This window comes from Labeo rohita, chromosome 9 (assembly GCF_022985175.1).
Source record: "Labeo rohita strain BAU-BD-2019 chromosome 9, IGBB_LRoh.1.0, whole genome shotgun sequence".
Classification (NCBI taxonomy): domain Eukaryota; kingdom Metazoa; phylum Chordata; class Actinopteri; order Cypriniformes; family Cyprinidae; genus Labeo; species Labeo rohita.
Genome location: NC_066877.1, coordinates 11,008,642 through 11,020,889, shown reverse-complemented (window position 1 = coordinate 11,020,889; position 12,248 = coordinate 11,008,642). Strand labels below are relative to the sequence as shown.

General features: G+C 36.7%; 1 protein-coding gene across 3 annotated transcripts in view; it reads right to left on the bottom strand.

The window, feature by feature from the left end:
• abcb6b (ATP-binding cassette, sub-family B (MDR/TAP), member 6b) overlaps positions 1-12,248 on the bottom strand; it is a 47,043-nt gene that overhangs the window by 24,033 nt on the left and 10,762 nt on the right. For all 3 annotated transcript variants that reach the window (XM_051119596.1, XM_051119595.1, XM_051119598.1), the window contains exons 10-13: positions 11,904-11,967; positions 11,252-11,337; positions 11,095-11,152; positions 10,877-10,981 (exon numbers count right to left, since the gene is read on the bottom strand). In XM_051119596.1, the coding sequence (XP_050975553.1) occupies positions 10,877-10,981; positions 11,095-11,152; positions 11,252-11,337; positions 11,904-11,967 (313 nt within the window). The remainder of the gene's footprint in view (positions 1-10,876; positions 10,982-11,094; positions 11,153-11,251; positions 11,338-11,903; positions 11,968-12,248) is intronic.

Sequence of the window (12,248 nt, the reverse complement as noted above, 5' to 3'; positions counted from 1 at the left end):
GATCATTTAAAGCTGCATTTAAACTGCATTTTGTAAGTTCAAAATCGGGGCACAATATCAGTCCATTATATGAAGAAAAATCCTGAAATGTTTAACTCAAAAAACTATTTTATTATGACTGAAGAAAGAAAGACATGAACATCTTGGATGACAAGGGGTGAGTACATTATCTGTAAATTATTGTTCTGGAAGTGGACTTCTCCTTCAAATTACTGTCCTAGTAAAGCTATCGATAGCAGCCATTACTCCAGTGTCACAAGATTCTTCAAAAAAATCATACGCTGTTGCTTGAGAAACATTTCTTAAAAATGTTAAAAATGTGATGCTCAATATTTTTATGGAAAACTGTGATACATTTTTTCAGGTTACTTGAACAGGAAGTTCAAAAGAATATCATTTATTTGAAATATTAATAGAAATATTTTGTTACATTATTAATAACTCACTTTCATGTCGTTACAAACCCTTAAGACCTTAAATAATCTTCAGAACACATATTAAGATATTTTTTATGAAATCTGACACAAAAGAGAAGAAATAGTTTTTTTTTTTTTTGCACACAAAAAGTTCTCTCGTAGCTTCATAACGTTATGGTTGAAACACTGATGTCACATGGGACTATTTTATCAATGTCCTTACTAACTTTTTGGGTTTTGAATGTGGTAGTTGTGTTGTCATCTATGCTGGTTCAGAAAGCTTTCAGATTTCATCAAGGGTCTTACGGGTTTGGACCGACATGAGGGTGAGTAACTAATGACAATTTTTATTTTTGGCAGAACTACGCCTTTAAAGCACCTGCGCTGTTTTAGAATAAATTAATTTCTTAAAAAAAAACTTTTGAACAGTAGCATAAATCTAGTAGCCTATGCAAACCTTGCAACAGGTTAAAGTTTCAAGAACTGAAGGACATTTTACAAAAAGGTGCTCTCGTGTACACACACGCGCTTGAACGTAACATACAGAAATTAACCTTCCACTTCAAGCACATTGTTGGCATAACAGAAACAGCTTTTAAGCGTGAGCAGCGCCGCCTGTCAAGAGGAATGACGTACATTTGTGCGTGTGTGAGCGCAACAGAACATGTGGTCCGTCAGCTGTCAGTATGGTGTCTGTGTTGCTCTGCTCCCATCGCTTACAAGATCAATGAGTCCCAGCGGGCACTCCACTCCACCCTCCCCTAAAACACGCTGGCAAACAACTTTAATTTTCTACCATCAAAAGCCACTTGTAATTCCTTTGAAAAGAACCATTTACGACCCTCCAAGTTTCTTATTCGAAATCGCTGTCAACAAAGCTTTCATGTTAGTCATTATTAGCATACTACAATCTTTTCCGTCCTCCCTGCCTTGCTCCTACGACATTATTTGTTCTCTCCATCCTGTTTGCGTTTGAACCGTTTTTGTTTGCTTTACGAGCCGGGAAATTCAGAGAGACGGAATGCACTTGTGCATTTATTTCAGTGACAACATTCATAAAACAACACTCATTCAGCTGTGAAGTCGATGAGAAATAGCTCTGATATTTCTGAGTCATACTTTCCCCTTGTCGTCTGTCACAGGATGGATTCCCATCTCACGTGCAGCTCTCACACCACGAGGGCATTAAATGCTGCATGGAGAATGTGGAATCATGGACCGACAGAATGAAAACTGCCTCTAAGAATCCATGCATTCAAAGGCCATGGAATTCAAATGTTGATCTATTATTTCTGCCAAAGTGCTTACCTGAGAAAATGAGCATGAAGAATGACCAACAGATGTTTCTCGCTGACACATGTGTCCTAAGACTGATATCTGGAATATTACAAGATTTGCTGCACAACTGCTGGGTCATGATGACAACTACTTCTAAAGTTACAGGAAATCTATGAAATATTAGCTGATATAAAACATGCATACATTTGAAGGGATAGTTCACCCAAAAATGCAATTCTGTCAGTAATTATTCACTCTCACGTCGTTCCAAACCTGTGAGACCTTCGTTCGTCTTCACAACACAAATTAAGATATTTTTGATGACATCCAAGAGCGTTCTGGCCCTGCATAGACAGCAATGCAACTGACATGTTCATGCCCAGAAATGTAGTAAGGACATTGCTAAAATAGTCCACATGACTTCAGTGGTTCAACCTTAATTTTATGAAGCTATGAGAATATTTTTTGTTGCACAAAAAAAAAAAAAAAAAAAAAAAATTTTCCTTTAGGCTTTACGCACTTGAAAAATGTGATATTGCCCCCCAAGTAACCGACTTCTTTCAAATTTCTCTCAGACCTTTGGGGCCATGTGTCGAACAGGTCCACCAAGTTTCAATCTGATCGGCCTCCGTTAACCTTGTGTAACAGGTGCTCAATCGTCATCGGCCAATGGCGGCCATGTTTTTTGAGATACACAAATGTCCTTATATACACTTGTAGCAATTTGGACCAAGACCGTGCACAAAGATTTCCATGCTGAAAGGACAAATGGCTGTGCAGTTATTGCCATTTTTATGTTTTCCCCTCTAATAGTGCCACCAAGTGGCCAAGCTCTACGATTTTTTTCCATGTGACCTCAGATTGACCTCTTGTATCATACATATGTATTCTGGTGTAGATATCTCATTCCATTCAGGAGTTATATGCATTTAACTAAAAGTGGTCCTGCCTCTTTCAAATGTTTTGGAATGTTTTGGTTGGAAGTCCAACTTATTATTATTATTTTTTTTTCCAAGTATTTATATTCATTCTTTAATCTTTCTGCACTGGTTTGGTTCCGATTGGGCAAAAAACCTAGGACTAGTTCACAAAAGTAAATTTTTCCAAAAGGACCAATGACGACATACAACACTTGAGCCTGCGAGTTTAGGAGTGATTTCGTACTTTTGTTCGCTGTAGCGCCCGTCAAACCGATTGAGGCATGCCTTGGTCAAACTGTAGGCAGTGTGAGTACTACCATCCTTCCAAGTTTCAAGTCTTTACGACTTAAGGTTTGGTCTGCACAATCAGTTATACGTGGAGATCGCTGATCCATGACCTTTCTAACAATTACAATAGGGTTTCAGCGCTACGTGCTTAAACCCGTTAAAATGACTTTATTCAACAATTTGTTCTCCTCAGGGTCAGTCTTCGAGACGCGTTCTACTTGTAAACAAGGCACTCCTGCGTCAGCAGCAGCAGCACCACACACACGCGTCGTGGTACTCTTGTGAACGCATAGTAGAGATTGACACAGAAGATAAGACTTTGCACACAAAAAGTATTCTTGTAGCTTCAAAACATTACGGTTGAACCACTGATGTCACATGGACTATTTTAACAAATGTTCTTACTACCTTTTTTGGGCCTTTTTTTTTAGGTGAAAGTTGCGTTTCTGTCTATCCAGGGTCTGAAAGCTCTCAGATTTCACCCAAAATATCTTAATCTGTGTTCCAAAGATGAAGGTCTTACAGGTTTGGAATGACATGAGGTTGAGTAACTAATAACAGAATTTTTATTTTTGGGTGAACTATCCCTTTAAGGGGTTTCTCCTCCATTTTAAAGTGGTTAAGTCCACTTTACGTTTGACTTCTCACCTATGCATGATCATAAAATTACTGACATCCCGTTCCCATCCTCTCCCACAAAAAAAGTGTTTTTGATGAGAATATCTAACCCTGCACTTGTAAATCATTTATTTTTAGTTGTGCAATAAACAAATAATAATAAATGTACTTAACATTTCTGGATAATTATATTTTGCTGAAATACCACAAGTCATTTATTTCTCTCGCACACATATGTAACCCTGCATCACAAAACCAGTCGTAAGTAGCACGGGTATATTTGTAGCAATAGCCAACAATACATTGTATAGGCCGAGACACACCAAGCCAACTTTAAAGAAGATTTTAATATCCAGAACAAAAATTTACAAATAATTTACTGACCCTCTTGTCATCCAAGATGTTCATGTCTTTCTTGACATCTTTCTTTCATTATGTTTTTTTGAGGAAAACATTTCAGGATTTCTCGGCATATAGTGGACTTCTATGGTGCCCCGAGTTTGAACTTCCAAAATGCAGTTTAAATGCAGCTTCAAAGGGCTCTAAACGATCCCAGCCAAGGAAGACGGGTCTTATCTAGCGAAGCAATCAATTATTTTTTTTTAAAACAACAACTACAGCAACAACAACAACAACAACAACAACAACAACAACAAATGTACAATTTACATACTTTTTAAACTTGAACAATCTAGTCTAGGTCTGCGTGAACTATTTTTTTTTGGTTCAATACAGTTAGGGTATGTCGAAAAACTCCCAACTCCTCCAACTTCAAAATCATCCTACATCGCTGTTTTACCTTTTTTGTTAAGGGCATTTGACCTTCTTTGCATGTCCCCTTTGTAAATACTGAGTCGGTACTTCTGAAGCGATTTAGGACAATTTTGAAGTTGGAGGAGAAAACGAGACGGGAGTTTTTTGGCCTAACCTAACTGTCTTGAACCAAAAAAAACAGAGTACATGTAGAGCTAGACAAGACGAACATTTGAGGTTAAAAAAGTATATTAATTGTAATTTTTAACAAAAAAAAACAAAAAAAAAACATAATAATATAACAGATCGTTTGGCTAGATAAGACCCTTATTCCTCGGCTGGGATCGTTTAGAGCGCTTTGAAGCTGCATTTAAACTGCATTTTGGAAGTTCAAACTCAGGGGCACCACAGATGTTTGAAGTTGGAGGAGAAAATGAGATGGGAGTTTTCCTGCATTAAACAATTTTTGATTAGTATCATGCATTGCTAAGAACTTAATTTGGACAACTTTAAAGGAAATTCTCTCAATATTTTTGCACCCTCAGATTCCAGACTCATAAAATAGTTTCTCCAGCCAAATATTGTTCTGTCCTAACAAACCATACATCGAATGAAAACTTATAAATCTCAATAAAAAAAAAAAAATCCTCATGACTGGTTTTGTGGTTCAGGGTCACATACAAGTATCTTCCACCCCGAAGATACTGCACTCGCAAAATTTGTCCCACGCAGTTAAGTCAGGTCCTAAAGATCTGTCAGTAATGGCACGGGAGTACAGACCTCTGGCTGGTGAATTTTAGTTTCATTTACATTTAGTCTTTCCCTGATCTCCACAACCCTATTTAAACAGTTCTGGGTCAAAAAACACATTAAAATCGAACTATTTTTCTGTTCAAACTGTATTCACCTTTGAACACATTGACAGTAACAACACAAACGTGATTTAATATTATGCGTGAGACTTCAGCAGTAATGTTGTTTCAAGTGTTCTTGTTGCAACACCTGACCTAACAACCCATTGCACAACGAACGACAAAAACCCCACATCAAATCCGATATGATCGTTCCAACTGAGAAGCATTAAGAAAAATCTGATCTTAATCAGATTTCAAAGCACCACTGATTTCTGATGCCTGTCTGAACAAGTCCCAAGAGTCAAAGAGTGCATCTCAGTCTAATAAATATTTGGCATTCATGGATAGTTATGTAATTTCACGCACCATACTTCATATAGTGCAATACTTGGCGAAAGATCTATTCATTTGCCAGCTCATGCTTTAGGAGTCCAAACGCTAATGTTCCAGTGAGTTTAATGAGTTCTATCTGGCCAGTAGTGAGAGGGATGAGATGCTGAACCGATGACAGCTGCTCTATAAAAGTAAATCTCCCCTCATGCCTGTACTGTGAGAAAGCGCTCACTCCCTATGAGTGTACTGGCACGCTGACCTACCTCATGCTTCCTGCTGCGCTCCAAACACATTAACGCAGCAGGAATGTGTGGCCATCGTGTGCAAGTGTAAAGGCGCTTGTTTGAATGCTGGGTTGCGGTTCTCATAGATTTTGACACGATACTGGAGAGGCTGCGAATGCGAGTGTAGGAGAGGGCGAGAGAGATACAACAATTTACTTGTCCTCCCTTTCCATCTACTCTTCTTTCTGCCAGCACAGCTTGTCAGCAGTGCTTCCTCCATTTAAATGACAAACCACAGCTTCCATCTCTAAACACTCTCAGCCAATCGATTATCTCAACTCTCTCAAGAGGAGAAAAAACAGGAGGTTGCATAAACCCATGTTTCCTGAACTACAATTGAGGTAGTGTCGCTATTAAAGCACCAAAACGAAATAAATTTAAGCCATGCTGCACAGGCGTGTGAGCACCAGAAACAACCTTCTGTCTTGAATCAGACCAGCAGTCCAAAAGTGAATCTAGCAGCTCTGAGCAGAGACCAGTGCTGTGCAAGAGGCCACCATCTCCCTCAGGACACTGGAGTAAAAGCAGCTTACAGCTCCATATTCATTATTTACATCTCTCTCACTATGATTAATTCACAGGGGGCAGGTTTACTTGGAAATAAGAGGGAATACTAAATCATATTCCTAGAAGCTTGTCATGTGTAGTGGAGGTTATATGATCTATGGTTGCATCTTACATCACTGGTGTCACTGCATTGTAGTTAACAGTGGGTCAGCTTGTACGGTGTGGTATAACATCACCACAAACAGGCTACTGTTACACATTAATCTATGCTGTACAATAACTGAGCATTTTTATTCCCCAGCTAATCAGAGAGGTAAACTGAACAGTCAGGTTTGTGTGAGACCAGAGTATTAAAAGTTTCACTGTGCGCTTGATAAGACTTTATATGCGAGACACCAATAACAACATTATTCATTATCAATGCTACTAATGCACTACGAAGAGCACTCAGAGATAAAATTGTGACTAAAACTCATGGGCGATTTCTTCTTAAGCAGACTGTCTTGACGTAAGCTTGGTAGGAAATTAATTTTTCACATTTTAATGCAATCTCTTCGTCCTCTTTAGTCAGTCAGACACTCTTGCTTTTTAACACCAGCCCTGTCAGTCTGCTAACTTGGGGTCAGCAGACATGCAGGTGGGGTTGAGAGAGATATCTGGCATAATCTTAAAATGTTTTTTTATAGCCACAGTCTAGACCTATAAAATATGCAGCTTCTCTTATGCATGAAATGCCAAGTTCTGTCATGAAACTCTAGATGGCACACACACTGTCAGAAAAAAGGTACAGTTCTGTCACTGGGACAGTGAAACTGAAAAGGTACATCTTTGTACCTTAGCTACCCCTAAACAGTACATATCAGTACCTTAAAGGTACATTTTAGTACTTTTAAAAGTACATATTGGTACCTTAAAGGCTTTAAAAGTACATATTTGCACCTTTTCACTTCTTTACCTTAGGGTACCACCCCAGTGACAGAACTGTACAGGTTGATGGGTCATTAAAGGAGAAGTCCACTTCCAGAACAAAGATTCACAGATAATGTACTCACCCCTTTATTATCCAAGATGTTCATGTCTTTCTTTCTTCAGTTGTAAAGAAATTATGTTTTCTGAGGAAAACATTTCAGCATTTTTCTCCATATAGTGGAATACTACGGTGCACCCAAGTTTGAACTTCCAAAATGCAGTTTAAATGCAGCTTCAAACACAATCCCAAATGCGGTTGTAAAGATCCTAGTTAAGGAAGAAGGGTCTCATCTAGCGAAACGAACGGTTATTTTCATGAAAATAATACAATTTAAATACTTTTTATTCTCAAACGCTCTCACTCTCCCTGAACTCTGTTTTTTTCCGGTTCATGATAGTTAGGGTACCATACTCGGGGCACCATAGCAGTCCATTATATGAAATGTTGAAAAATGTATGAAATTGTTTCCTCAAAAAACAATTTCTTTACAACTGAAGAAAGAAAGACATGAACATCTTGGATGACAAGGGGGTGAGTACATTATCTGTAAATTTTTGTTCAGGAATGGACTTCTCCTTTAATGCAAACCGATTATTTTCACAGCTTTAAATTACTTGGCACAAGCAGGATTGGTTCATGTTGCATAAGCAGTCAATGAGCTTGCCGTTTACATTTAAACGGCTGGAAAACATTCACTAGAGCAGTTTGTAGCACGCTTTCAGAGTTCCTCTGAAAACCTCCACCTCCACCTTTATAGACCTGCTACGGGTTATTATATATGCTATTTGTGCAGCAGCATTATGTCTTAAATACTCACAGCACCATATTGTGTATTGGCAGTAGCAAGTTCCTGTATTTGCTTTGCAACCACACCAATAACCAATAGCAGCAGCAATTCAGCAGCATAGCAGATCTATTTTGCCAAAACCAAATACATTAACATTGTCATATCCTTTACCATGCTAAGATCTTCAGAGAGTTGTCATGATAGAAATGACGTTCACTGTCGGCACCAATACCCTCATGGTTAGTGTGATGACATATAGTACAATTGTGCTCACGGCGACCTGAGTTCGAATCCCGGCTCGTGGTCCTTTGCCTATCCCACTCCCTTCTCTCTTCACCCAATGCTTTCCTGTCTGATCTACACTGTCCTGTCCAAATAAAGGCATAAAAAGCCCAAAAATAAATCTTAAAAAAAAAACAAAAACAAAGAAATGACGTTCACTTTAAAAACACGAAGAGAAATACAGAAATACAGGCAACAATGCAACCTGTGAAGCTAAGGCCATGTCCACACTAATACGTTTTTCGTTTGAAAATGCATTTTTTTTAGGGCTGTCAAACGATTAATCGCAATTAAATTGCATATAAAATAAAAGTTTGAGTTTGCCTAATATATGTGCGTGTAGTGTGTGTAATTATTATGTATATATAAATACACACAAATTAATGTATATATTTAGGAAAAATATGTTATGTACAAAATATTTTTTATTTATATATAATATAAATTATATAAAAATTATAATAAATACATATACTTGTAAATATTTCTTAAATATTTACATGAATGTGTTTGTATTTATATATACATAATAATTACATACAGTACACACATATATTAGGCAAACTCAAACTTTTATTTTGCATGCGATTAATCGTTTGAGCCCTAATATTTTTCTCTCCGTTTTGGCCTTCCGTCCACATTGAAACAGCGTTTTTTGTCAAGGAAAAAGGAGCTTTTTGAAAAAAACTCTCCAAAGTATATAAATTTGAAAATGGCATTTACAATAAACATCTATGTTTATATCAGTAATTGTTCCTGTTATGTGCTATTCACTTTCACACTGTTGCTAAAGATATTTACTTTGTACACTCTTCATATTACAGTCCTAAAAAGATGACAGAAAATGTACTCACAATTGCCGTTCTGCGGCAAAACATGAGGCCAGTTGCTTTTTTAGACCAAACATGAGTGAGCACGACATGGATAGGTCAGTAAATGATGAGATATTTCTGTAAATAAAATGGTCCTGCCAGAAGAATTCCTTGAAAACTTATGTCTGTTACATCTGTATCATCTCAGTGAGCTTTTATGAGGTTTTTCACATGCGCAGTAAGGTGAATTTAACGATTTCAGTGTGGATGAAACCTTTGGAAAACGCTAATGTGGATGGAGAGCGTTTTAAAATGAAAACTCTGTTTTCAAATGTATCTGGATTAAAGTAGACGTAGCCAAAGGTGAACTCAGCTTACTCGCTCCCATACATCCTGGAAAGAATTTTGGTTTCATGTTCATTTGTGACTCTGGACCACAAAACCACTCTTACATAACATGGGTATATTTGTAGCATAAAATTCACTGTATGGGTCAAAATGATTGATTTTTCTTTTGTGCCAAAAATTATCAGGATAATAAGTAAAGATCATGTTTCATAAAGATATTTTGTCAATTTCCTAAAGTAAATACATCCAAACTTAATTTTTAATTAGTAATATGCTTTGCTAAGAACTTCATTTGGACAACTTTAAAAGCGACTTTCTTAATATTCTGATTTTTTTTTTGCATCCTCAGATTACAGATTTTCAAATAGTTGTATCTCAGCCAAATACCGTCCTATCCTAACAAACCATACATCAATAGAAAGCTTATTTATTCAGCTGATGTATAATTTATTATTTCAGATGGTGTATAAATCACCGTTTCAAAAATGCTTATGACTGGTTTTGTGGTCCAGGGTCACATATTACTTCATATAGTCAAAATCATATAGATTAATCGTACAATGTCTTTCTCAGAGTTCCTGCAGGTTTTATGAAAATAAAGAAAATTGAAGTAAACACAATACGTCAATACATACGTCAATATGGTCTCTAAATGTACATGTCTTGTACATCCAACAGATCTCTCCATTACTTTATTAAAAAAAACAAAACAAAAACTTGAAGCTTGAATAGCTCTGCATAAAACACTAGAATACGGAAATTACTTTTACTGTACCTACTCACACTCGAAAAAAAAAAGTGATGTTCTTCTTCAATATTTTTTGTCTTGTTTTTCAGTGCAAATGTCTACATTCTAAACTCAAGACACATGCACTTGAGAAGCAAAATGGCAAAATAAGTCTTTTATATGAGAAATTGACTGTAATTAATTGAGTTTATGGTAAAAAAAAAAAAAGAACAAATATCTTGATTCTAACGGAAAAAGCAGTTTCCATAAACGACTCAGATATCGGCTCTTGTTTAACTCACAAAATTTGGGTCAATTTCTCAGAAAACAAGACTTCATATCTTAATTTTGCATCTCAAGTAAATGTGTCTTGACTTAATAATGTTTAGATATGTGTACTTGAATATATTTCTCAGTATTATTTTATTTTTCTGCAGTGCATGCAACATTTCATGCTGTAACCTTGCTCTGATTGAAGGCTTGAAAATGTTAATAACATCTTCATTTATGTTTTGAAGATGAACATAAGTCTTTTGGGTTTGGAATGTTAACCAATGATAACAAAATGTAACTAACCTTAAATTCAAATTCCAAGTATTTCTCTAAAATCTTACAGTTTCTGCTTTGGTAGTTTTACAAAATTTTCTATAAAAGTTTCACTATCTGACCATAAAAGTCTCTGTTTTCATGTTTTCTCACCTTAGAGATGTCCTGACCATCGATGAGGATGCAGCCACCCTGCACGTCATAAAAACGAAAAAGCAAACGAATGATGGTGCTTTTTCCTGATCCGGATGGACCAACCTGTTAAATAAGACATTAGCAGGGGTGAACGTCTTTCACATGTCACACTTCCTTATTCTATAAACATTTCAGTACACTATATTAACAAATGAACAACTTAGATGTGACTTAACCAGTGCCACTGTCTGACCAGGCATCACTGTGAATGAGACTTCACTGAGAATTTCTTTCCTGCAGACAAAAAAAAAAAACAGGAAATAAAAACTTCTGTCTCAAAAACATACAGATGTCGAAAGCACTATTCTCCAAAAACAAAACACAGTGACTCACCCAGCAGTGTAACTAAAGCACACGTTCTGGAATTCAACTTTTCCTTCTGTGAACAACAGGTCTCCCGCATTCACATCATCTTTTACCTACAGCGGAGAGGAGTCTGGACGTTAGAAAGGGCAATTTTGGCATGTATCGCAGGACACATGAGACATGTAGAAATTCATGGCACTGGGCTGACAGTGAATTAAGCAAACTTGAAGAATGCATTAAAACTAAATCTACGGCAAAAATACTGAGGCCTCTTTCTGGTCAAATTCAAGAATCAGTTTGCAAATTAGCTCAGACAGCTTTTGCGAATATATAAAAAGAAATGTGAAGATCAAATAAGGGTTTTAGTAAGAATATTTGCATATGAATAGAGTCTAAAGGGACTGGGAGTGTCAAGGAATGGCCGGCTGTTGGTTGTGCAACTTTGGGGAGAGGGTTCCCAAAGGACGGGGGTAACTTGAGTCAGTGCAGGAGGTCATGACAATAAATCAACACTCACTGGTCACCAAGATCAATGCTGGGCCGCAATGCGGCTTTTAGGAATTGACTAGATGAGTGCTGGTTCTGTACAAACTAGTTGACTAGTAAAAATACTATTTGAAAGTGATTTACCTTTGACTTGACTACAAAATGACTTAAAATGTCCATAGTGGCCACTCACTTCTTTTTCCTCTGTTAGCAGATTAAACATGCTCTCCATGTCAACAAATGCACTTTGGATCATTCTGTGAAAACACAACAGCGAAATGAAATAAGTCAAGGGATAAACAAATAAATAAAGTTGTAAATATATAGGCAAGAAAATAAATGAAACTAAAAATTCAGACGCTGAATTCATGAAGCATGCTTAAAAGTTAAATTTTGATTACCTGCTATTTTCTTCTTTCGTATTAAAGTTATGAATATTTTATATTATCACAATATTTCCTAAAATGTTTTTCCTCAAGATTTTTTTAAATACAATATTTGAGAGGAATTTGAATTCCTGAAAAGAATGTTATTAAAT